The sequence below is a fragment of the Pecten maximus genome, chromosome 8 (genome assembly GCF_902652985.1).
Source record: "Pecten maximus chromosome 8, xPecMax1.1, whole genome shotgun sequence".
In the NCBI taxonomy this organism is placed as follows: domain Eukaryota; kingdom Metazoa; phylum Mollusca; class Bivalvia; order Pectinida; family Pectinidae; genus Pecten; species Pecten maximus.
The window spans coordinates 29,030,303-29,057,540 of NC_047022.1; the positions used below are offsets into that span (position 1 = coordinate 29,030,303).

The 27,238-nt window shown below is 37.0% G+C and overlaps 2 protein-coding genes across 3 annotated transcripts; one reads left to right on the forward strand and one right to left on the reverse strand.

The window, feature by feature from the left end:
* The first annotated feature begins 589 nt into the window (after positions 1 to 589).
* LOC117333096 lies at positions 590 to 18,018 on the forward strand. Of its 2 annotated transcripts, none has more exons than XM_033892227.1 (15): positions 590 to 719; positions 1,026 to 1,376; positions 2,151 to 2,265; positions 2,349 to 2,645; positions 2,993 to 3,090; positions 3,715 to 3,765; positions 4,316 to 4,542; positions 6,968 to 8,407; positions 10,113 to 10,616; positions 11,508 to 11,943; positions 12,256 to 12,728; positions 13,010 to 13,430; positions 13,890 to 14,157; positions 14,715 to 15,100; positions 16,824 to 18,018. In XM_033892227.1, exons 2-15 carry the CDS (start codon positions 1,094 to 1,096, stop codon positions 16,916 to 16,918), a joined length of 5,094 nt encoding a protein of 1,697 aa, XP_033748118.1. In that variant the 5' UTR covers positions 590 to 719; positions 1,026 to 1,093; the 3' UTR covers positions 16,919 to 18,018. The 2 variants fall into 2 exon arrangements, with proteins under 2 accessions (XP_033748118.1, XP_033748119.1); XM_033892228.1 differs by having other exon boundaries at positions 599 to 719; positions 1,058 to 1,376.
* Positions 18,019 to 22,326: 4,308 nt separating this feature from the next.
* Positions 22,327 to 27,134, reverse strand: LOC117333098 (beta-1,3-galactosyltransferase 1-like). The gene is made up of 2 exons (XM_033892229.1): positions 26,787 to 27,134; positions 22,327 to 24,166 (listed from the first exon to the last, which is right to left on the reverse strand). Exon 2 carries the CDS (start codon positions 24,152 to 24,154, stop codon positions 23,090 to 23,092), a length of 1,065 nt encoding a protein of 354 aa, XP_033748120.1. The 5' UTR covers positions 24,155 to 24,166; positions 26,787 to 27,134; the 3' UTR covers positions 22,327 to 23,089.
* Positions 27,135 to 27,238: the final 104 nt, after the last annotated feature.

The window sequence follows — 27,238 nt, forward strand, 5'->3', positions numbered from 1 at the left end:
GATTTATACGATCACAGATAATCGTCACGGCGATCAATGTACTCAGTTTATTGTTACGTTTTGGGCTAATTAAAGAATAGTCCCAATTGGCCAGACTCAGTTTCGAACTTGAAAAGACTGTCTACGAGATTAACTTGATCCATCGTATATATATTTTAATAGTGTCTTCTTGAATGAAATCGAAAAGTAAAAAGATTATGAAACATATAAATGGTTACTGTTAACATGCGTTTTTGATACTCCTCATTGAGTTTTGGTTTTACATGTAGGTAAGAAATACTGTAGAATGACAGGTGCCAAAGGACTCATTCTGTTATGTTTCACTCATCATTGTTTCGCTTTAGAAAATAATTCGTCCCGGTTTGAATGTTTAGCGGTATATTACAGGAACTTTAAACACACATTGATACAATGCCCGAGGTATTTACGCACCTACCACAAGTAACGCTGACCCGTCTTTGAAAATGAACTGTCTGGGTGCTCTTTGTTAAAGTTTAAAAGGACTCTCAATTGAAATACAGAATACAAAGCCGATAGAGTTGATGCTAGATAGTTTACACAAATAACAGAATAGTGTATACATTATACGACACTCTGTGTAATGTTAACCTACGTGGTCACGAGTTTGGGAATACCCTCATACTCAATCTTCAGACGAACGTGTTGATATGGCGACACTCCAGGCGAAGGTTACGGCCAGACCTCTGTAATATGTGAAGGTAAGTATATGTGGGAATCATAAATTGTACAAGGTCATTTGAAAGAAGTTTATAAAGGTGATATTTGGTATCCAAATGTCTGAAACATAGACGTACACACATAGCTACATACTTTCTGAAACAGTCTGTGTCTGTTTCCTATGTTGTTTTATTGACACCGTGCGTGATAATCGCAAATTACATCGTATGATGTACAGATGTAACTAAATGAAAGGATTTGAACTAACTACGTAGTTTTCCTCCTATCAATGCGATGTCATTTGCATAGATGTTTTTTATTTGCCCTATTGTGGACCAACCATCTAGACCAAGAGCTCTGTATCTGTTCCCCCTAACAGACAGTGACAATACTCTCGGCCTACAAAGGTTTCAGGATGAAGATGTTAAGCTACATTATGTTGGCAGTCATGATGACTGGTGCAGTTTACAAGTGTCACATTGCACAAAGAATGGAGCTGAGAGTTATCGGACTTTTGGACATTTCTCCAGGGAATGAAGATAACGTGGAGTCGTATGTTTCGGAAGTAAATGCCTTCCTTCGAGGACAAATGTCTAGTTCATATGGAAGGAATGTATCTCTGGCCATCGAAACGTTCGGTAATGTAACCGATGTTGATGATTTACTGCTACGGATAGGGAACACATCGAATGTTATAGGTACGTACAAACAAAATCTTACTGTAAATAGCAATACTGGTCAACTTACATAAGAGTTTAATTCAGAATTTTATTATATTAAATTGATTTACAAATAATAGAACACACACCACAATTCCTTAAATCGAATATCCACATTATATTAAACGTAAAGCATTTTAGTAGGATGTTTTGAGTTCAAGATGTCGTACTGAAATCTAATTCGGTTCCGAACTGAAATATTCTTGACAAGTATGTAGATGTTTTTTTTTCTTTTAAATATATTTCCCAGATTAATTTAGAGGGGCATCTCGTCGAAATGATTTTATTCCAAAAAATTTAAATAAAGGGGGATGTTGTATTTTTCCAAAACAGTAAAAACTTTACCTTATACGACACTCAAAGACCAAAGATAACAAAGTTCTATATACTTTTTTTTTGCTTCAAATCGCTATCGGCAATACAGTTATATCACTTTAAATATAAACCAATAACAACAAATCGGGTCACAGTTATTTGAGAGCAAAGTCAAAATAGATTCACTAGATTATCAACTGTTATATAATTTTGATTTCAATTAAGATCCAAAAGAGTTGGTCAAACCATAAAACATATTGCATGTATTGTCGAAATAATAATGAAGTAAGAGGTAACATAAACAAGAAGTAATTACACTATAAATAGATGACTAATCGCATTAATTACCAAAGTCATTGTCACTGTAATATTGTTTTCTGAAAGAATAGACCTAGCTATTATACAATTTATAAAGTATAAATAATATTGTTTCAACAGCAATGTACACTGAACCAGGACAGAGTCCATTTTTGAAAAACGACTTGCTGACTCGTCCGTCTACAAAAGGTATTCCTCTACTGGACATGTATCCGGATGAAGATAAAATTTCAAGGTGGGTTCACCCTCTTATCACACTTATTATTGGCCCGATTTGTAAATAATGAAATAATTAAAATCAATTATTTGTACTGACAGGTACCCGTCTTTAGTGTCAGTGACGTTGCCGGTAGATGACGTCACGTCCATCTTGGTTCAGCTGTTGGGCAATTTACGATGGAGTTATGTTCAGGCTGTGTATCAGAATTCGTCTTACTTCTCAACTATCCTGGAACGTGTGCATACTGTGGCCGGACGTGCCAACATATGTGTACTCAAGTCGTTCCCAATCAGTGATGACGTCACGAATACTATGCTGTTGAACACCATGCAGTCTTTGGGGAAGGAACACAACACAAGCGGTGTCCTGATTTTGCTGGACAAAGTGCTTACTAGGTATGACCAATACTCTGATGAAATGGGAGATACTGGCAGACTACATTGTTTAAAATAAATGAAATCAATAAATAGATAAATTCAATTCTATTTTTTTAATAAAATATCAAATTGATTGATAAACGGATATCTTTTTTATTCCAATTTTGTACCACCTTAATTGTGTAATTATTATTACCGTATTAATGTGTTGTCGAGGGACTGGGTGCTCCTAACATTACAAAGTGTTATACAAGGAACCAAAGGACCAACAGTAATATGTAGATGATATTACCTCAGATCATCATTAACGTAGTAGATATGACAAAAATTAAGTATTACTGAGGAATCTATATTGTCACTTGCAGACGCTTCATTGAAGTCATAAAGACACATCGAAGCTCATCGCTTTTTCATTTCCTCACCATTGGTAACTGGGAGGATACGAGTGTATCCCCAATATTAGGTAAGTGTAGCCTCGGAAACGTCACATGTTATCATCTCGTAAGCAATGTATTGCCTTAGCAACAGAGACGACACTTGTTAATCCCCCATGTGAGATGTGTATTGCCTTGGTAATGGAAACGACACTTGTTAATCCCCCAAGTCAGAGTTGTATTTCCTTGGTAACGGAGACTTGTTATACCCATGTAAGTTGGGCATTGTCTCGGTAACGCTATAATAAACAGTTATGTCTACACTAGTGGTTTCCCTTTGGTTATGTTTACAGGTACACTGGCGATCATTAGTTACCTCCCCTTGATTATGTTTACAGGTACACTGGCGATCATTAGTTACCTCCCCTTGATTATGTTTACAGGTACACTGGCGATCATTAGTTACCTCCCTTTGATTATGTTTACAGGTACACTGGCGATCATTAGTTACCTCCCCTTGATTATGTTTACAGGTACACTGGCGATCATTAGTTACCTCCCCTTGATTATGTTTACAGGTACACTGGCTATCATTAGTTACCTCCCTTTGATTATGTTTACAGGTACACTGGCGATCATTAGTTACCTCCCCTTCATTATGTTTACAGGTACACTGGCGATCATTAGTTACCTCCCCTTGATTATGTTTACAGGTACACTGGCGATCACTAGAGAATGGACCTTTACACGACTATCTGGATCTGGTCAGTCTATATTAAAATATAAAACATATAATCATATCAATAATTTTGTGATGGTGACCATGACTTACGTCTTTGCTACATCTACCGACATCTTAGAAAATTATCCTATACAAGTAATCACATGTGATAATTATATACATATAAAGATAATATCCTTCGTTATTATTATTTCAAAGTGATATTGCAACATGGATGTGACATAATTATATTTACCGGTTTGCCGGTGTCCGACCAGGAGGTCGACAATGTTTCCATGTGAAGAGCTTTTTATAAGTAACATTTTCTTCTTAAATTATTCGCTTGCAATGTCTCCGAGTGTGATCATGCCTGACTTCTGATGGAGGAGTCTAACCCTAACCCTTACCGATGAACCTGTAGGAATAAATTATAAAGCGACTGATGCGTATATCACGAGAGGAAGATAATGTAATGTCATATTAAATAAGGAGCTCGTGAAAGAGATGATTTGATATATTTTTTTCTGACAAAGCATATCGTTGAAGACTTTTATGTGCGAATAGGTATTTCATTACTATTATGTTTTGTGTAGTGAGAAGTGACATACCGGAAACTAGCTCTTTGGACACAGCGTTACAGTTCCTTCTACATGGACTAGACATGGCATTACCCGATGTTTTGAGCTGCCAAACAGAACCTGTTAGCGATAACCTCATGGCATGCTTTAGACAGTCTTTGCTGGACGTATTACGTAGAGACATTGATGATACATATGTGTACAACTTCCAAGGCAATACTAGCAGAGCACAATGGATCAAAGTGAGTAATGGGCAGTAATGTATTTTCTTAAAATTGATATGAATTTACTATTATTCTATTAATGCTCGACGCTTTTCATGAACGGTTGCATTGTTTACAAAAAAACCCGGATTAAAATGTAATGCAAAACAAGAGATGGGGTTATTACTCTGAACCATTGGTATGCATTTGTTTTAAGGTGACTTACGTTAACTTTGTATTATTACTTCAGGCGATGTTAGTATAATGTGATGTCTGTAGATGACTTACGTTAAGGCAATGTTAGTATAATGTGATGTCTGTAGATGACTTACGTTAAGGCAATGTTAGTATAATGTGATGTCTGTAGATGACTTACGTTAAGGCAATGTTAGTATGATGTGATGTCTGTAGATGACTTACGTTAAGGCGATGTTAGTTTAATGTGATATCTGTAGATGACTTACGTTAAGGCGATGTTAATATTATGTGATGTCTACAGACGACTTACGCTAACTTAATATTATTAATTAAGGCGATGTTAGTATAATGTGACGTCTGTAGATGACTTACGTTAAGGCGATGTTAGTATAATGTGATGTCTGTAGATGACTTACGTTAAGGCGATGTTAGTATAATGTGACGTCTGTAGATGACTTACGTTAAGGCGATGTTAGTATAATGTGATGTCTGTAGATGACTTACGTTAAGGCGATGTTAGTATAATGTGATGTCTGTAGATGACTTACGTTAAGGCGATGTTAGTATAATGTGACGTCTGTAGATGACTTACGTTAAGGCGATGTTAGTATAATGTGACGTCTGTAGATGACTTACGTTAAGGCGATGTTAGTATAATGTGACGTCTGTAGATGACTTACGTTAAGGCGATGTTAGTATAATGTGACGTCTGTAGATGACTTACGTTAAGGCGATGTTAGTATAATGTGATGTCTGTAGATGACTTACGTTAAGGCGATGTTAGTATAATGTGACGTCTGTAGATGACTTACGTTAAGGCGATGTTAGTATAATGTGACGTCTGTAGATGACTTACGTTAAGGCGATGTTAGTATAATGTGACGTCTGTAGATGACTTACGTTAAGGCGATGTTAGTATAATGTGACGTCTGTAGATGACTTACGTTAAGGCGATGTTAGTATAATGTGACGTCTGTAGATGACTTACGTTAAGGCGATGTTAGTATAATGTGACGTCTGTAGATGACTTACGTTAAGGCGATGTTAGTATAATGTGATGTCTGTAGATGACTTACGTTAAGGCGATGTTAGTATAATGTGATGTCTGTAGATGACTTACGTTAAGGCGATGTTAGTATAATGTGACGTCTGTAGATGACTTACGTTAAGGCGATGTTAGTATAATGTGACGTCTGTAGATGACTTACGTTAAGGCGATGTTAGTATAATGTAATGTCTGTAGATGACTTACGTTAAGGCGATGTTAGTATAATGTGACGTCTGTAGATGACTTACGTTAAGGCGATGTTAGTATAATGTGACGTCTGTAGATGACTTACGTTAAGGCGATGTTAGTATAATGTGATGTCTGTAGATGACTTACGTTAAGGCGATGTTAGTATAATGTGATGTCTGTAGATGACTTACGTTAAGGCGATGTTAGTATAATGTGATGTCTGTAGATGACTTACGTTAAGGCGATGTTAGTATGATGTGATGTCTGTAGATGAATTACGTTAAGGCGATGTTAGTATAATGTGATGTCTGTAGATGACTTACGTTAAGGCGATGTTAGTATAATGTGATGTCTGTAGATGACTTACGTTAAGGCGATGTTAGTATAATGTGATGTCTGTAGATGACTTACGTTAAGGCGATGTTAGTATAATGTGATGTCTGTAGATGACTTACGTTAAGGCGATGTTAGTATAATGTGATGTCTGTAGATGACTTACGTTAAGGCGATGTTAGTATAATGTGATGTCTACAGACGACTTACGCTAACTTAATATTATTAATTAAGGCGATGTTAGTATAATGTGACGTCTGTAGATGACTTACGTTAAGGCGATGTTAGTATAATGTGATGTCTGTAGATGACTTACGTTAAGGCGATGTTAGTATAATGTGACGTCTACAGACGACTTACGCTAACTTAATATTATTAATTAAGGCGATGTTAATAGTTAATGTAATGGGATGTCTGTTCGTACTCCGATGTAATATAAAAATGTGAATTACTGTTAAAAGGATACATATCCGGGATATTCATATTTGAAAAAACAACACTTATTTCAGCGTTATATAATTGTTAGTAATAAAGTTTTGAACAACACACAGAAGTAAATGTTCAGATTAAGTGAGAGATATAATGTACTATTGAATAAACCTGCATACCTTTTTATGTTATCATTTAATATTGATATAGCATTTTAAATAATTTCGTTTATTAAGGTCGATTCTGACAACAGTTTTTATGTTGTAGACAATCGCTGTTATGAACAATACAAAGAAGATGATAGCTCCCATTGTTTTTTACGACAATGAGGATGTACCAATAGAGGGGCATGCTGTCTCGACTAGTCAACCTTTTCGCCAGGAATGCCGAAATAACATTGTTCAGGAAATTCACCTGTCTGAACATGCAGATGTATACCTAGTTGGTGTATTTCCCATGCATGAACGGGCCAATACTCCCAATGGCTGTGGGGACCTCAATCCTGACCAGGTGATTCTTGCAGAGGCGGTCACATACGGAGTGGATATCATCAACAATAATATGGGAACTCTGTCGGGTTTGTCCCTTGGATATATCATTATAGACAGCTGCTCTCTGGCAGATCGTACCATAGCTCAATTTGATCAGATATACAGCGGGAAGGCTAGTAATGGGATAAATCTTGAAGTCGTGTCTCAAATATTTGGAGCGGTTGGTTTCACCGGTCATGATGAATACGCACCTTTGGCGGGATATTTACATAGCAAAGACTTACTTACTATCAGCGCGACAGCCATTGATTCCGAATTCAGTAAAAAAGACGTCTACCCAGATTTTATGCGAATGGTGCCAGATCAACGGGAAGAGATTAGTGTTATGTTTCAAACACTGAAGCTCTTCGGAGTTAAATATATCGGGATTGTGTATTCCGAAGAGCATCTTAATGAAGCCAGCGCTAGTTTAGCAATAGATACAGCCGACTCTTTAGACATATCAGTTGTCTACGCGATGCACATAGCAAAAGACATGGGACAAAGTGATTTATATATGGATAACTTGGTAGACGAATTTATAGAAAGAAATCTGAACTCCACCAGAGTATTGGTTACATTTGCGATGGCTGAGGAGCTACTGCCATTGTTTAAAGCGATGAAGCGAAGACATGTTGAACAGATGATGTGGGTTGGAGACAATTCGTGGTTTACAACCATACACCACGACGAAATGGTACCTTATATCGATTTATTGGACTGGGCCTTTGTTGTTGGGATACCTACATATCCAGTTCCAGCCTTCAATCGACACTTCATGCAGATTCAAAACAACAACTCTGCTGCCAGCGCGTTCACAAGGGAACTTTTAAATCTGATGGAAACATGTAATAACTTAACTAATAATGAAGAGACTGGCATTTGTAATAAATTACATTCTGACATGTTTAGTCACAACGATGCATACCTGGTCATTGATTCAGTAAAGGCCCTGGCAGAGGGTTTGGAAGAGCTATTACAAACATGCCCTTTAGGAGACTTTTGTCCAGACGCAAAGAATGATTTAGCAAGTCATCTTCGGGAACATATATTCCAAAATCACTTCCTTGGTTCGAGTGGGAAGATTGTTCGTTTTGACAGCAAAGGAAATGGACCTGCCTCGTTTGGAATTTATCAGGTTGTCCCTGATAAGGAGCACGTTGTTAAGTACCAAAAGGTAATGACATACTTCTGTTTTAATTTGTATTGAAATGCGATCTATATCTTCATGATTTATATTCAAAATGAAATTATGAGTCATTAACAAATGAGAGAACCGACATAGTAACGATACTTTAATATCTAAAGTATAGATTTGCAAATATACCCTTTAAAAAGTACAACAAAACCAGGCGTTCCGGCAAAATAAGCGTCTTCTGTTTAATCGACGACACCCGCCACGCAACTTCATAGGTCAAAACCGGATTAAGGCGCATTCACAGAGACTAGGCTTATCAACATCGAATGCGTCTGACTCACTGCATATCGCACAAGGACATAGAATATTCCAGAGATCATTCTAACTACCCTAAATGTTCTCCGTGGTCTTCACCACACTGCATCCCACGAAATTTTGTGTTGTCAAATTTTTGTCCGTCAATATTCCACATCTGTCAAGGAAAACGTGATAATCGAAGCAAGTCCTTGAATATCTAATCAACGTAACTACCGAGGTAGAGGAAGCGGGATGTTACTATCTAGAAATGAAAAAAAAAACAATTGGGAAAATAAAATTATCGCGCTTATCATACAACAATCACGCTTACCATACAGCATATTCATAAGGTGCCCCGCCCCTGCTTGTTATCACCCTTACCATTCAGCATATTCATAAGGTGCCCCGCCCCTACATGTTATCACCCATACCATACAGCATATTCATAAGGTGCCCTGCCCCTACTTGTTATCACCCTTACCATACAGCATATTCATAAGGTGCCCCACCCCTACTTGCTATCACCCTTACCATGTAGCATATTCATAAGGTGCCCCACCCCTACTTGTTATCACCATTACCATACAGCATATTCATAAGGTGTCCCGCCCCTACTTATTATCACCCTTACCATACATCATATTCATAAGGTGCCCCTACTTGTTATCACCCTTACCATACAGCATATTCATAAGGTGCCTCTACTTGTTATCACCCTTACCATACAGCATATTCATAAGGTGCCCCGCCCCTACTTGTTATCACCCTTACCATACAGCATATTCATAAGGTGCCTCGCCCCTACTTGTTATCACCCTTACCATACAGCATATTCATAAGGTGCCCCGCCCCTACTTGTTATCACCCTTACCATACAGCATATTCATAAGGTGCCCCGCCCCTACTTATTATCACCCTTACCATACATCATATTCATAAGGTGCCCCGCCCCTACTTGTTATCACCCTTACCATACAGCATATTCATAAGGTGCCCCACCCCTACTTGTTATCACCCTTACCATACAGCATATTCATAAGGTGCCCCGCCCCTACTTGTTATCACCTTTACCATACAGCATATTCATAAGGTGCCCCTACTTGTTGTGTTGTAGTAGCCTTGATTTCAGGTTCTACATGGTATATCCGACCGACATGGATTTTGATATAACATATCAATACACATATTAGTGATATTGAATGCAGGGTCTCTGTTACTTGTTCTGATCCTCTGTCTGATGCGGACTTTTACATCAAATAGAGATACATATCCTGTTTTATATGATGATTTTTATTCAAATGAATAGTATTGTTTACCAAGTTTCTGAACGATGAAACAAAACATCAGAGGTTGCATTATTTTAAGCAGAACTATGTTTTCTTATTTTGATAGATTTTCATTTTGAAATAATAACGAAATATTAAACTGTAGTTTTATTTTGATTTAGGTTGGTTCTTTTGAGGACGGATCACTGAGCGTTTCTAGTGATCTCTCTATTCCGCTGGATATGAAAAAATCAGAATGCAGCATTAAAACGTGTGCCCATGTACCTCTCGATATTTTCGGCAAACCGTATGTCTATATAGACGGTAATCCAATGTTGTATGGGTTTGTGAAGATCTATAAGCGCAAAGATGAAGCATCTTGTTCAGGAGAGGTGAGTCGTAACGGATATCAGGCCATGGAGACAATGGTTTGGGGAGTGAATGCCATTAACAACAACACCTCTTTACTACCAAACGTCACGCTAGGCTTGGCCGTGTTTCCCACTTGTGGTATATCCACAAATACTAAAAATATCGTTCAAAGCGTTTTACTACCAAACTTAGTGCTGTCTTCAAGAGGATTACGTCCAAACACCACTATTCTCGGTATCGTTGGAGGCGAAACAGTAGGGGATGCTATTGCTATGGAAACTGCTACACGCGCATTAGATACGGAAGTTCCAGTGGTAAGTTTTTTCCTGAATATTTGTGTACTCTATAACTATTGTACGTCTTCACTGGGTTGCCATCTTCTGTATATATCCAGTGTGGTATCCTTAAGATCGATCAATACAAGGGTTCAAATGCTAGTCCTACGAAACAATGAAGGCAAATAACCTCATACAAATAGGCAGACATAACAGATCGTAATCACTATAAGTTCATCCGGACGTGACATATATACAATAAGGTTACAGAGCCAAATGTCGGACAAAACTAACAAAACTAACAGAACACCATTACATTAAAGTTACCCAGAGCCAAATGTCGGACGTGACATTTAACCATCACAATGAGGTTACCCAGAACAAAATGTTGGATGTGACACTTTACCGTCACAATGAGGTTACTCAAAGCCAAATGTTGGACAGTTCATCATCACAATATGGTTATCTTAACTGCATTTTGTATATTATAGATGCACTTAAACATTAGGGAACAAATTGACAGTCGTCGTTACTAACAATCACAGGACAATACCCTGTCGTTCCTATTGGCCCAAAAAAATCATTCACGCGATTGCCAAAATAAGAATATTTCTGACAGAGTGACTACTGAACCAGAAACACCAATGCATGTATTTTACATTATAAGGCATACAGACTTTCCATTTGACCATTAAAGTTCATATAGAATCACGCTAAAACCTTTATATGTGGAGGGAGAAATGAAATAAACGTAACAACCAGTTGCAGTCCCAGAATTGTCATGAGAATGAAAGGGAAGCTTCAAATTCATTGTTTACCTTTCGCGCAACGTTTAAGTGTATTCTGCTTGTATAATTGGTGAAGGACACATGTGGTCAAAAGATAAAACATACATCTCTCAAAATGTTTCATTTTGCATTTTACTTCCAGATAATTTCATCACGAGCTGACGTAAATGACGGAAAACCACACCCACGTTTGTTCAGGACAGTGCCCTCGCCATTTGCGGAAATGGACTATATTCTTGAACTATGTTTGCAGCTAAAATGGACATATATCCATGTCATATATGGTCAGCTTTCGGACAGTGTCGTTAAATATCTTACGGACATTACAGACGTAAATGGGATCTGTATAGCAAGTCGTAATATGTTGGATGGATCGGTCTCCTCTGACGTAACGCGGTCTACGTTGATTAACATGACGACAGTAGAGGGCGCCACTGTGGTTATACTAGTTACGACTCCAAATACAGTTAAACAAGTACTGAAGGAGGCACGGGATTTGTACCTGTTAGGACGGCTTTTCTTCGTTCTTCCTTTTGAAATGTATAATTTAAAGCAACATCTGTCGGAAAATGACATAGGTAAAGCACATAACCTTTTGTTATGTCTTAATATATCCTCTGATTAATGTGACTATTGATTAATGTGACTATTACCAGATATTATTGTAAGACTTATATGGTTCAATACTTTATCACAAATATTTAGACTTCAATGCATTGCCACTATAAACTATAATATACTCGTAAATTACCATGAACATTTTCAAATGAACTGATTATCTTATTGCTGATTGAGATATTATTACAGTACATATGGTATTCAGTCTTACAAACGTTATAATTTACAATTATCAAAGATCAAATGTGAAATAATTACTGAATTCTTTTCAGGGTTGCTCTCCTCCCGCCAAGACATCCAATTAAATGACCGATTCATGGACTACTTTTTAGGCCTTAATATCAAGGACAAAGCAAGCGATCCTTGGTTTGCTGATTTTTGGCAGCAAGCAAACAAGTGTAATCTGCGTTTTTCTACCACCTATGAAAAAGACTGCTCGAATTCAGAACATCTTTCTACAAGTAATTTTCCTGCCATTCCTTCTACCAATGGTATTTTGGATTCCGTATTTTCCTTGGGACACGCACTCCATCACCTGATCAGAGAATGCAAGACCAATGTATCCGAGTGTATTGCAGGCAACCGGACGAACTTCTACAATGATATAGACCGCTTTCTTATTGCATCTGACTTCACATCTCCAGGAGGGTCACCATTTAAGTTCCGGGATAAAACTTCTGTTTCCAAAGCTTTGATAGTAACAAATGTTCAGAAGAGTCCTGACGGAGGAGTCAGATTAGTTGATGTAGGTTTGAATCACATTTCTTTTCATTTCTGTTTATTTAAAACGTACCGTAGTTATTCGCGTATCGTTCACATTTCGGTTGCTATACATTTTTTGTTTAGATAAACGAAAATTCTATTTTCTTTTTCTTTGAGGAAGCAATGCTTCCACTATTCTTTTATTTGGCTTTTTGTATGGTTTATCTTTTACATATAGGTCACACTATCTTCATTCATACAACCCGTACTGGACCCATTCCTTATGCCATATCAACAAATATCACAAAATATTTCTGTTTGTAGGTTGGTACTTTCGTGAACAGAAAACTAGCGCTCGATATGAGGAAGCTGAGCTTCTATAGAAATGGTGTCCGTGTCATACCTGAATCGAAATGCCTAGGCGACTGTAGGAATTGCTTGGATCCTAACTTTGTGAATGATTATGACGCGCGAGTGACGTCATTGCTATCAGCTGGTCCTATTCTACAACACAAGATTTTCACAGCTCTTGGAGTTATAGATATTCTCCTGATCTGTATCTCATTTATGTTCATTGGAATAGCAGTATACTTCCTGCGTAAGTTTCACACGCATAAAGTGTTCAATCTGTGTTTGGATGCCGATACTGGGATTCTGATCGGCTGTGTGCTGATGACTTGTTCAAGTTGCTGCTACCTGTTTACACAGACCAAACTGATGTGTACTCTACAACTTGGTACTCCAGGTAAGGGTTATTAATTACATTTTATATGATATATAAAAAGAGATGTGTTGACGTGCGTCGAAAATAGTAAACCAATAACATTTTCCTAATTTCGTTTTCATCAACATTTGCATTATCAATTTTTGAAGCAACTATTATTGATGCTATAAAACGCCGTTTGATCATGGTTAAAAGGCCCCACAAGTGGATAAAAAATCTAACATGTATATCGATAAGGATATCAATATCAACTAACTTTTACTTTTATGCATTAATTTAATTTACAAAAATAAATTCTTAAGGAAATGTCCAACGATATCACCACCCATCAATATCGTTCTCATTGTCCATTATTCACAAACAGACTACAATTGTTTTATTATAGTTGATTGAAGTATGGCACAGCAATTGTGATTTTAACACATACATGTATCTGTATTTTAACAATAATCAGCCATGTCAATAACTCAATAATTTCAGCTCTCTCATATGCCATATGTACTGCGTCTTTGGTTGTGAAAATTAACAAGACGGCATGTTTACGTTCGTATCTCGGACTCCAACAGAGTAGCGTACCAAGCTGGGATTTTGCTTTGACATACATGCCGTTGCTGCTGGTTCCAACAATCATATTATTCTTTAAATGGATGAAGAGTGATGCTGTTCAAATAAATTCAACTGTTCCTGGTATAAGGAAAATTTCGAGTATCGACGAAGTGACCATCTCCTGGCGTTGCAGTTTTGACAGGTACCAGTTTTCTGCATTATTTCATATTTTTATACACTGACTATGAATTATTGGTATAAAGTATATTGATTAAATCTCGATTGAAGATGCTTAATGAAAAAGATTGTTTGGACTTTGACAGGGGTTACCCAGGCCTTGCTATAAATGAATGTTGGTTTTCAATTTTAAACGTAGCCGACGTCAATCATAATCGATTACTAGGTAGGGTGAGTATGTATAGATTTACATGGGGACATCGGAAAAAGTAAAAGAATAAAATCATGTGTTTCGAAAACATATGCGCCCCCTGATTCACCAGCGACGTTTGCTAATATTATATATGTGTAGTAAAGATATGCCAAATCTAGGTCATGTTCATGTTCTCAAAATGCTAATCAAGATAGTAAATGTTGATAGTCACTGAATAAACCAGGATTGATAGTTTAATATAACTGAAATTTTCCATAAAATCACTGCTCTGATGTTATTTGAAACTACTGAGTAAAATAAATTTGATTTTTTGTGTAAATACGGAGGCTGAATATGTTATGATTTTGTTGCTTTCCTCTTTATTGCAGGGAATTTTATTCTTTGTATATGACAACATTTTGGTTCGTGATTGTAGAAGTGATTATTATTACATTCTCGTATATACTGCGCTGTAACAAAGAGCCGGAAGTCAAACAGGTCATGTGGTCTTCTACAATAAGCCTCGTTTTCATCACTGGATCTACGCTGGTACTGATGCTGACCGGTAATGTTGAGATATACGGAATAGTTATGTGCTTTGTACTGAACCTCAACTCTATGGTACTTACATGTGCTAACTTTCTCCCTGCGGTGTTTATATTGATGACTGAGGAACAAAGGGAACACGAGTTCATGCATATGATGACACAGGATAGAGTTACGCGCATGGCAAAATTTTGGCGTAATGAAAAATCAAGAAAAAAGGAAAACAAGGGTATGTTCTTTCAATTTTTAGCTCATCTTGTCCGAAGGACCAATGTGAGCTTATGCCATACCGTTGCGTCCGTCGTCCGTCGTCCGTCGTCCGTCGTCCGCCCGTCCGTCCGTCCATCAACAATTGACTTTTTCATAACCACAGATCAGAATTTGACCAAATTTGGTCAGAAGCATCCCTATGGGATGGGAACTCAAAATTGTACAAATGGTGGGGCTGACCCCTAGGGATCTGAGGGGCGGGGCCAAAAGGGGTCAATTTGGCTCTATTAATATAAACGACTTCTTCTCTGAAACCAAGCAAAGGATATTGCTCCTATTTGCCTGATAGCATCACTATGGGGTGGGGATTCAAAATTGTACAAATGGTGGGGCTGACCCCCTGAGGGGCGGGGCCAAAATGGGTCAATATAACTATATTGATATTAACGACTTCTTCTCTGAAACCGAGCAATGGATATCGCTCATATTTGCCTGGCACCATCACTATGGGGTAGGGATTCAAAATTGTACAAATGAAGGGGCTGACCACCCCAGGGGCTAGAGGGGCGGGGCCAAATGTGGCCAATTGGGCTATATTGATATACACGACTTCTTCTCTGAAACCGAGCAATGGATATTGCTCATATTTGCCTGGTAGCATCGCTATTGGGCGGGGATTCAAAATTGTACAAATGATGGTGCTGACCCCCCAAGGGCTTGAGGGGCGGGGCCAAATGTGGTCAACTGGGCTATTTTGATATAAACGACTTCTTCTCTGAAACCGAGCAAAGGATATTGCTCATATTTGCCTGGTAGCATCACTAGTGGGTGGGGATTCAAAATTGTACAAATGATGGTGCTGACCCCCCAGGGGCCAGAGGGGTGGGGCCAAATGTGGTCAATTGGGCTATATTGATATAAACGACTTCCTCTCTGAAACCGAGCAAAGGATATTGCTCATATTTGCCTGGTAGCATCACTGTTAGGTGGGGATTCAAATTTGTACAAATGGTGGGGCTGACCCCCCATGGATCTGAGGGGCGGGGCCAAAAGGAGTCAATTTGGTTAAATTAATATAAACGTCTTCTCTGAAACTAAGCAATGGATGTCACTCACATTTGTATGGTAGCATGGTCATGGGGTGAGGATTCAAAATTGTACAAATTTTGGGGTCTCCCCTCCCCAATTTCATTTCTTCATTTCATGGATTAATGCATTTTTGGCATAAAAACCTCACGTACCCCTATAAAATGCCTATGGTATACTGGCATAGCAATACCAGTGACAAATATACTTAATGATCATTCTTGTTTCATATCTCATGAAATCCAGGTGAGCGGTACAGGCCCTCTGGGCCTCTTGTTTATGATAATTTTACTAGTTGATGCAAACTATTTTGATAACAATAGAGATTTACATTCTTTTAGCATAAAACAATGTCTAGTAACTGTAAACAACAAGTATTTCAAATGCTATGAAACACGTAATTAATGTGGTACTATTATGAGATAACATGTGGTTTGATGCGACACTGCAATTAGTTGAATCATATTAGTACTGCATTTCCGTTTACCCGTTTTATGACAAGTGGCTGGACCAGCGTCAGTGTATGGATAAAACATTCCAATATGAAACGATCTACCAAGTATTTGTGTTATGTGTCGTGATATATCAGTGTCCAACTTTCTTAATTCTTGTTTGACAGTCATTCATGTTGCTTCATGTTATTTTTTTTATTGCAGGTAATGTCGAAAGAAAATATGCGAAATCGTTATGGAAACAAGGAGCAGAGCTAAGTGTGTTCAAGACTGCGACGTCTATTGAAGAGGGCACCTGATATTGATTAATTGTTATTGTGTACGCCAACACATACTTCATTCAAAGCTTATCATTTTGCATAAATCGTCATGCATGCAAATCGGTATTCAGGAAAATGTTTCACAATGGAGAAATGGTTACTTAAATTGCCCTGCAATCGATTTGTGAAAGAACATGGAATTCATTTCTGTCGAATGCGCCAACAAATCCACTGATCCTGTTATAGATAGTATCATAACTTCAGCGAAATCTCGATAAGCATATCTAAAGATATTTATATTCTTCTTAAGTCAGAGAAGTAGCTTTAATTAAATTGGTGGTTAAATGTCGAATGTACCGATATTCACCATTAGCAGCGTGTGAGGAATGACCCAAGGAGTCCGATAGGTCCTAGGGGTGACTCAAGGAGTCGGAGTGATCATAGGAGTGACTCGAGGTGTCGGAAAGATCCGAGAAGTGACTCGAGAATTCGGAGAGGTCCTAGGAGTGACTCAATGATTCGGAGTGATCCTAGGAGTGACTCTAGGAGTGACTCGAGGTGTCGGAAAAATCCTAGAAGTGACCCGTGAATTCGGAGTGATCCAAGGAGTGACTCGAGAACTCGGAGAGGTCCTAGGAGTGACTCATTTAGTCGGAGTGATCCTAGGAGTGACTCGAGGTGTCGGAAAGATCGAGAAGTGACTCGAGAATTTGGAGTGACTCAAGGAGTGACTCGAGAAGTCGGAGTGACCTGAGGAGATGGATTGACACTGGTTACGCTATATATATATATACATTTTATATGTATATGTTGTGTTAGAAATAAGATATAGATAACGTATACCTATAACCCTTAGTATAGTAATCATCAGTGTCTAATGACCAACATACCAGGGTTAAAATCGTTGATTTATCATATTTAGGAATACAGAGGTATGACACTATGCTAACTTTTTGACATTTGGTATATGTCGGGAGCGTCGATGCTAACAGAGATATACGTTTGTATGTTAAGTATGCTACGCATTTATTGACATTTTAACCAGTGAAATACACGACTGATGATTATAAGACTCTATCATATGTGGTCATGTAGGATAGGGATATTCCACCCGAGGGGTCACAAAATGTGGTAAAACCCGAGGCTCCGCCGAGGGTTTTACCACATTTTGTGACCCAGAGGGTGGAATATCCCTATCCTACATGAACCACATATGATTGAGTATTTTTCTCTCATTCCCCAACCTAAAATATGCAAAATAGGCACTATCTGTCGATAGCTTTCTCAGATAGACGCCATTTTTTCTCAATCCAAACTATTTTCTACTGCATATAATAAAAAAAGAACAGCGCCAATCGATTTACCATACCCCATATATGCAAACGGCGTTTGCTGTTCTAAAAACGAAGGAAACCATTCATTTCCACAGTATAACGTTGTTTCAGCAGCCCTGTCATTGCAAGCGAAGCCAAATCACTTGATGTCGGCCAAGCTAGTGTGTCCTTACGCGTGAAAATACAGTTCCATGTTTTATTAATAAAAAAACAATAAAAGAACGTGTTTTTTTTTTTTACATAATTGATATCATAAATAAAAAAAATTATTATCTGATTACATATCTTAATTCAATGTATTGTTTAAATGTTTAAAGTCATGTAGATCTACTTTCGGTTCGGCGACCTACTTTTGTATCATTGCGCGCGCGTGGCTATCCTACACCGGAAGCGAGGTAATACACACACAGCAAGCATGGGTGTATTTACCTGGACAGACCAGTATGATACCGGTAGGGATGAGAGAAAAACATTTTGACACTGTCGCAGAGTGCAATACGATTTTAAATGCAGTAAAACGTGATCGGACTTTAAACTGTATCATTCTATTTTGCAACAATTGTGAAACAAGTTATACTAACTAATATCAACCACACCAGAGTACCCTAGGGAAACCCACGAGGTCGGGCAGGTGACCCCCATACCTTTTCACGTCCGATCGGGGAATCGAACCCCGGCCGCCCAGGTGAAAAGGCGTGTGTTTAACCATTGTGCCACCTAAACACACCGTGATCGGATGAAGACCAATTAGCATCTAATACAAAACTGAAAATAGTATCATTACATATACTTGAAATAATTATCCATTAAGTACATATCAGCAATAGTAATTGGTGGTATTTGAGCAAGTACATATTAACCGACCCCGAAATGCCTGTGACGGTTACAATGTAGATTAATTACTTTAGGGATATGGTCGGTTGAAGAAAATGCATATGGAAACTAATATCGAAAGTACGTTTTAATTAATGATTAATTATATGATGTTGTGAATGAAAACTACCATACACTAGTCAAGTTAAAAAAAAGAGCAAAGTACATGTATAACGAATCGAATATGACTCGGTTACAATGTATCTAGGTACATGTATATCAGTTCCAGAATGTGTTTACTTCTGTACAGTAGTTTTAATCTAACAATATTAAACAATAAACAGTCCGGGAAAATTGATCGACCGTACGCGTGCTGATTTTGTATCAAAGGTGAAGGCCGCAGTCAGTGTTTATCGGCTGCATAATCATGCATTGCCACAATCTTTTGAACAGAGTAAAAACATCCCGCATATCATTGTTACTATTGCATCGTCGTATTCAGAATTTAGGCATATATAAATAAATCAATGACAGACAGGTATTTTTTCTTTGCATTTTTCGATGGAAGATATGTAATTTATCGTTTACTTTTTTCCTTATTTTTTTCGGTGGCCGTGTGCATCAAAACAGTAAACAGAACACATATTGGTTTGTAGACTAAAACGTGCACATTTTATTCTTAGTTATGTATACCTGAACGTTTTACTTCACCTGAGCACCTGTATAAACAATGGGATGATTTATAATTAAATACGGAAACCGATTAACCGACATATGTACAGTACTATATTATGAGGAATATTAATCAACCATATTGTCTACTGGCAACATCAGCAAAAAAATACATTGTAATCCACTTAATCTTACAAGGGCTGCGCCCAATCACAGAATTGATACTAATTATAATACACTGTTACAGAATGAGGATTCTATGAGAACTTTTATAACAGTCAGTCAGAGAGACATGGAAAAAAAGTATCAGATAATACCATTTGGTAAACACGACAGACGGACACCGGGAGGTTCAACAATGTATAAGCACACTATTATGCAATAACGTGTTACATCAAAACTCAACACCTACACAAACCAAGTATATTTACGCAATTCTGCAACTAAAAGCTTCTTTGATAAATCTTCCTAGCAAATTCAATTCTTTAAGACTATTTGTGTTCAGTAATTCTATTACTTTGAAGACTGAAGGTTTTTTCCAAAAATATTTCTTTATATATTTTCCTCTAAGAGTTGAATATTTTTGACATACGAGTAAAAATGAAATTCATCCTCAACTTCTAAAGAATTACAGTTAATGCAATACCTATGACACCTAGGAATATTCCTATACCTTCCTGATTCTATAGCTAGATTGTGTGCCGAAAGTCGGTCAATCAGACGAGGCCAGCAAATTTTACCTGAGACAGCATGACGCCTCGATGTTCGACACAAAAATGGAAATTTTGGTATAGTTTAGAAGGGAGGGACCACAAAATATATTCGACACAACCGCAGTATTCGATTCAACAGTGTTCGAGTCGGCTCATTCCCCGAACACCAACTCTGGTAAAGACAAAGGAAGGTGTTTATGTAGGAAGTTCTTTGAAGTTCAGTTATAGTCTGTTTCAATATGGAATACCATCTCAGGTAAAAAATAGGGTCAACTCAGGTATGTGAATCAGAAATAGTTTTCTAAATTCCAATCACTATGGTATAGATTATTTTACTAGTAAGAATGAAACGACAATATCATATCAATAAACAAGTATAAAATGAGTAAAAAATAAATATTACATACATGTACATTTGTATGTACATGTATATGGGTAATTTTATCTTATAGATATTTTTGACATGTTCACATCATCATCAATTGTCCTTATTATTTTTGGTAATGTAAAATTTATATTCATTTCATCATTTATGTTATAAGGGACAAGACGGATTTGAAATTTTATACTTGTGTCTATACACAAATTTTGTTTTGACAAATAAAATAGGTCTAAACGAAAAATAAAAAATAAAATTTTCAAAGCACTATATGCCTACATGTAACTATATATTTCACTATTGATCATGACAATATTAGATTAAAACATATAGATAAAAGATAAATAAAATTAGAAATTGTTTTCTAAATTTAACGTACTAATTATATATATTATTATTAATAATGACCTGTGCGTTCTCCATTTCGTGTATGATTAACAAAAAATATTACTAATAACTAAGCCTGAAACAGACACAAGAATGTTACAATTTTTTCTACAAGAACTGATCTATACAGTAATTATATGATAATCTCAACAAATCTGGAAAAATCAATTTATGTATAGGTATTCGAAGTAAACCTGTACTAATCAAACCTGATTACAGCTACAACTTTACAAGAATTTTACAATTCTACAATACCTTAATTGTCTATACAAATCTGAAAAACTTACAAAGTTAATCAATATGAAAAAATCAAAGTCTTACTAATGTACAACTGCTTTGCAGTGAAAAAGTAAGAATTTAAGATTCTGTTATTATGCCAATTGAAATGCTAATTCAAATGACGATAATCAGATATATATTTACAATATAAATGAAAAATGATACTGGACTGAAATGATTTAAAAGAATGTAAATTAAACAGCGGTATTAATGTATTGTTTGAATATTTACACTTAATCTGAAAACAACCACAAATTAAATCAATGTGACACAAACTTTTACAAAATGTTGAAGTTTGATAAACTTTTTTTCAGAAAATATAATTTAACAGTATTCAACGTACAACTGTTTTACAATTCAAGATTCAGTAAGTATTTACATGTATATGTCTGCCACGATGTTGATAATTCAAATATCAAATCAAAATGTGATGATTTTCCAAAGGGTGCTTAGTTTTATACACTATTTGTGAAACAGTTTGGCAATCATTAACAGCTAATGATTTTCTGATCACCTAACAGGTGAATTGATTTACCTGTGTTCTTACACTGAGGATATTTCTGTAACAGACTATAACTCCCTATCAACACACCTTAACCCCTATGTAAACACCCCACCCTAACCAGAGTTGGTGTTCGGGGAAGACCCCTTCGAGTCATCCGTGCTTAATTTACTAAGATAAAGAAGGGAAAAAGTCGGGACCGAACGAAACGTTCGACTCATCCGATGTATTCGATTCAACCGTGTTCGACACAAGTGAGTTTTACTGTATATCAGTTCCAGAATGTGTTTACTTCTGTAGTTTGATTTAGAATAGTGTATAATGTTCACATTTATTTTTAATTACAAACATACAACGTAATTGTCAAATTCAAACATTTGTATATTTTATTGCACCTTAATATATAGATAAGTTTCCAAATGTGGTCTTGAACATCGTCTTAAATAGGACAAAATTCGTTCACATGTGTATACATTGTATATCGACATAGTGTATCTGTATGATTCACCTCTCATCTCAGTTCCTACATTCTTTCATACACACACTACTCATTCATCCATATTTTTACTCGACCCATTCCGACATCCTTACGACAGTAATTGTATTAATGGTATATATATATATCTATATATATCTTACGTAAATGTCAATATCTCGGTATAGTTGTACTATCAGCACTCTAATATTTGTTCGGCTTCGTTCATCAAACTACGTCATATGACCTCTTCACTCAACCAATCACTCGATGTCTGTCTTCATGTTGATCTTTGGAGTGTGCTTTTACATCAATTGTGAAACAAGTTATATTATTTATATCAACGTATAAAATCATTCTTGTCGACCCGGATGAAAGCGCGTTAGGGATCGTACTGTGGGAGAGAACAAAACGAATTACGTGATCAGACAGGTGACCTCTTCTATGAAAGATAGTTTTGATTTATATATTATATATATCTTATATATCAATCACTTTGCACACATCAATTAAATTTTTCCCGAAATCGTTCGAATATCAGTTGGCAAGTTTATGCCATGTAGAAAAAACGTTGATTTGTCTTATTTTTGCGTACACACTTTGGAATTCTTATTGACAGTATCTATTATGCTGTAGGTACACATCGCTCTTAGATGTTAACATTTCATGTTAGGATCTTGAAGTTCCCGCCATATCTTTTCGATCTCCTCTAGTGTATTATCGTGACCGGTAATTATGTGTTGGTAGGCACACCCGGTAGGAGATCTATGGGAATAAGTAAAGCCATAGTCAGCCACGGCGTTGGCACCAATTTTCCGTCTACACAAACCAGTGATATACACATCCTCCAGCCAGAATAACGGTGTCATCTGCGATGCATGAAACAGTTTAGAAACAATATCACCGGATATGACGTAGGCTGTTCCACTCAAATATGGAGGGTAGACAGCTTCCTTGTACAATTTCTGTGGAGTGTGCCACTTAGAAGCAGGATTGTGAATAGGACGAGCACCTTGTATTAACATTCCTATCACACTATTTGTTATATGTTTATGTTTCAACACACCAATAAGATATGGAACATTAATGAACATATCATCATCTGCTTTTAAAACATATTTTGCGCTATTACAATATGACATTGCCCACCTTAGCATCGCCACTGACTTTAATGACAGATTTCTGTACGAGTCAACAAAGTCTTCCTGTACGATATCGTTGTATTCTTTACTTTCGTTGTTGATTTTTGATTGAGTCGTTTCATTTTTAGTTTTAGCAATAAGAAATATGAGCCTTACTTCCAGGTTGTATTTTGTTATGGATCCCCAGGTGTTCCTTATAACTTCCCTGTGTTTAAAATTCGCCGGAGCGACACACACACATATTAACAGATATACATCCGTGTTATTCCTTCTCACGCACGTGCTGTTTCCCTGAAAAACATACTGGAAGTTGTGAGGGTTCACTAGTTTTGCTATCGTCGAAGTAACAGGTAGTAAGGCCGTACGTGTTATATTAATGTCACTACTGGAAGCGTCCCGTGGAACACTAGCGTTTTGTATGTAGGGCAAAATGCTTTGACTGTAGAATTGTACAACACCGTCTCTTCCAGTTATATCCCAAAAAATGTAGATACTTAGTAAGCTTGCCAGAAGTAATAAGGAAAATCCTTTTCTGTACGATCGAAATCCATTTCCATCACCTTCGCCCGTCATCGTCATCCAACTGAATATCTGAAAATAAAAATAGGTAGTGGTACAGTCTGTCAACATGTTAGAGATAATAATGGCGATATCACTACACAAAGAGTGTTCATTCTGAATTAAGCCCGGCAGTATACTCTCCGTTACGAAATGTTACTACAAGCGTATTTTAACTGTGGAAAAGTTACAGAAGTTGAAATAAATACTCGCTATATATCGCGATCAGGCCTATGTAGTACCATCTGTCGCTTGTAACATACGTGTACAAATATTGCCAAGGAAATTATATATTGCGAAACATAATTTCCCTGCGACCGAGTTTAAGTAAATTCCGTCTCTCTTAATAGAAATTGGAGAGAGAGAAAAAAATATGCACGTTTCATGAAACCGGAAGTTGTGGACAGTGTATCACTTAAAATGAAGAATGGTAACATATCCATTCAGTGTTATGTTCAATCTCTTATTCACATTAATCAGGAAAACATTTTATATAAAATATCCTACCCGTGCTGGGACTCGAGCTAGCGACTTCTCTCAACTTTTACATTAAGCACACATAATGCCAAACATTTTCTGGAACAATCAATGTACTGCTGTTCTGTGTACATTTCTGACACCTGGTACTTACCTTATATTTCACTGTGCTATATGTTTGTATATTCATCCTTACACAATATTGATCCGCATCAGTATATACAATGTAACTGATCACTTTATAATGTCATGGGTAATTTATTTCGCGACAGCTAATAATGATCTGCAATGAATATTTCTCTGAATGATCAGTTACTTCTTCAAGATTAGCATCAATTAGTATCTCAATTATTTTCATTAAGTAAGACAGTTGTCTTTGATAAAGAGATTAAGTATAGAGATGGTATAAACAAAATAATTAAATAGATAAATAAAGGATAATGCCTCTGCTCTAAAAGGAATGGTATGCTTATTTACATCCGTGTAACTTGTCCGACAGGAAATGTGGGAATACATGTTGGATTCTAAATCTGACTGCAGCAGCTGGGCAGCACGTTCAGCATGAAACACCAGAGACTAAGCGGTCCTTACAGCATGAATACTCATTATCCAAAGCTCCCACTACTTCTAACACACTCTAGCTATGTTGATTAATTTGGTTGCTTATTATAAAAATCGTTATTTGACAATCCCAGAGTCACCCATAATTAATGAAGATTCAATCCCCCAGAATAGAACAATATAGACCGGACTGTCGGAGGAGGTGGGGAGGTAATTTTTACCCAAACATTTGCCAGATTCACACCACCTTCCCGACGGAATCCGTTGATGCCAGAGTTGTGACAACAATAAATGTAATTTAAAGGTTGACGGAGGAGATTGTGAACCACATCAGATACCTTGTTTTAACACAGGCGTCTGCCTCTGGTTACTACTTATAGAAAAAATATTAACCCCTGCTCTTAATATATCAACAAGTGTAAGACTCGAAAAGTCGGAAATGGGGGTGAGCTTCGATTCACTTTCAATTAGTTCAATCCGACTAAATTATAAAAGCACACAGACTTCAGTAACATACCTTGGTTAAGAATCCTAAATATCAATGCATGTTATTATTTTGTCGTGTGACAATGATTAAAGATGACCTGTGTGCTCCAAACACGGGCGATACTCGTACCTAGAAATATGATACGGACTTGAAGACAGCATCAAAACTGGTATTGTTTCATGGGTACCTGTTAATGTAGCGTAAGTTTACTTGTCCTCTGAAAAGATTTACGTCTTTTTTTCACGTTCCCCTTGTTTCACTTGGCCTACATTGTAACTTGGAGCAGTACAGACACATCTCCCTGGTCGTTATTGTCATGTTCGTTAGTAATATGCTTCGACAGATATAGCCCATTATTGATATATTTTAATTCGGTTTTAGAACATTAATATTCGCCATCTCGGGGTCCAAAATTTGAATCAGTCAAACAATAAGAGTATTATACTGGAGTCTAAAGAATGCTGGACAATTCCAACGCAAAATCGAAAAACTAGGGAAAGATATGAGCAAAATATAGATAAACAAGGAGACAAAGGGAACCAGGAAGACGGTAACAATCAGTTTGGGTATACATGTAAGTGATATAGTGCTGACAAACTAGCATCTGATGACGGTGGGCTAACCAAATCGGCCTACATACGTCGTCTGTCGTCCGTCCGTAAACAATCCTTGTTATCGCTATTTCTTGAATAGTACTGAAAGCATAGTGTAATAGGCTCCCCTTGGTCCCTATTTGTTCCAATTCAATTAAGATTGTTGATAAGAAAAATGGCCGACATTCAGCCATCTTGGAGTTTGACAATTGAAATTTGTTATCGCTATTCCTTGAAAAGTACTGGAGCGATATTTCCTCAAACTTCATGTGTAGGGTCTCCTTAGTTTCTTGTTGTGCAAATTTAATTAAGATTCTTGTATCAGAAAAAATTACCGACAGGCGGCCATCTTAGATTTTGAGAATTGAAGTTTGTTTTCACTATATCTTGAAAAGTACTGGAGAAATGTTTCTCAAACTTCACATGTAGGTAGGTTCCACTTGTTCATGCCATCAGATTATCAAGAGGAAAAAAGAAAAAAGGGAAAAGTAGAGAGAAGTTCCCTGGTTAGAGTTTAAAACACTTGATCACTTACCTGTACACCAATGTGTCAGAGTTCAGAGAATTAATCCGCTCTGAAATGAGTACTTGTTCTAACACTATCAATATTAGTGTTGTTTCTCTACCACTAAGCCGTGTTGAGCCTGGCATGTAAACTCAGCTTGGCATGAGTCAGGGTAGGAGAGGTGGGGTAAGGCATGGCTACTGACATGGGTGTATGATCAAGATACTATTTGTACAATGGTACGCTTTCTGTTCCAACAAAAGTAGCACGACAGACAACCACTCATATACATATTGTAATTCACTAAAACTGGGACACCTATCGATTAGGTTTCATTGTATACATATTTACATGTATGATGTCGGTGCAAGCCACTCAGACTCGTGAAACCAGAAGTGTGAACGAAAAATATTATCTAATCCCTATCGCTGTACCGCTTAACCGTTCATGTGTATCAGAAAAGGTGTACAGTAACTTTGCCA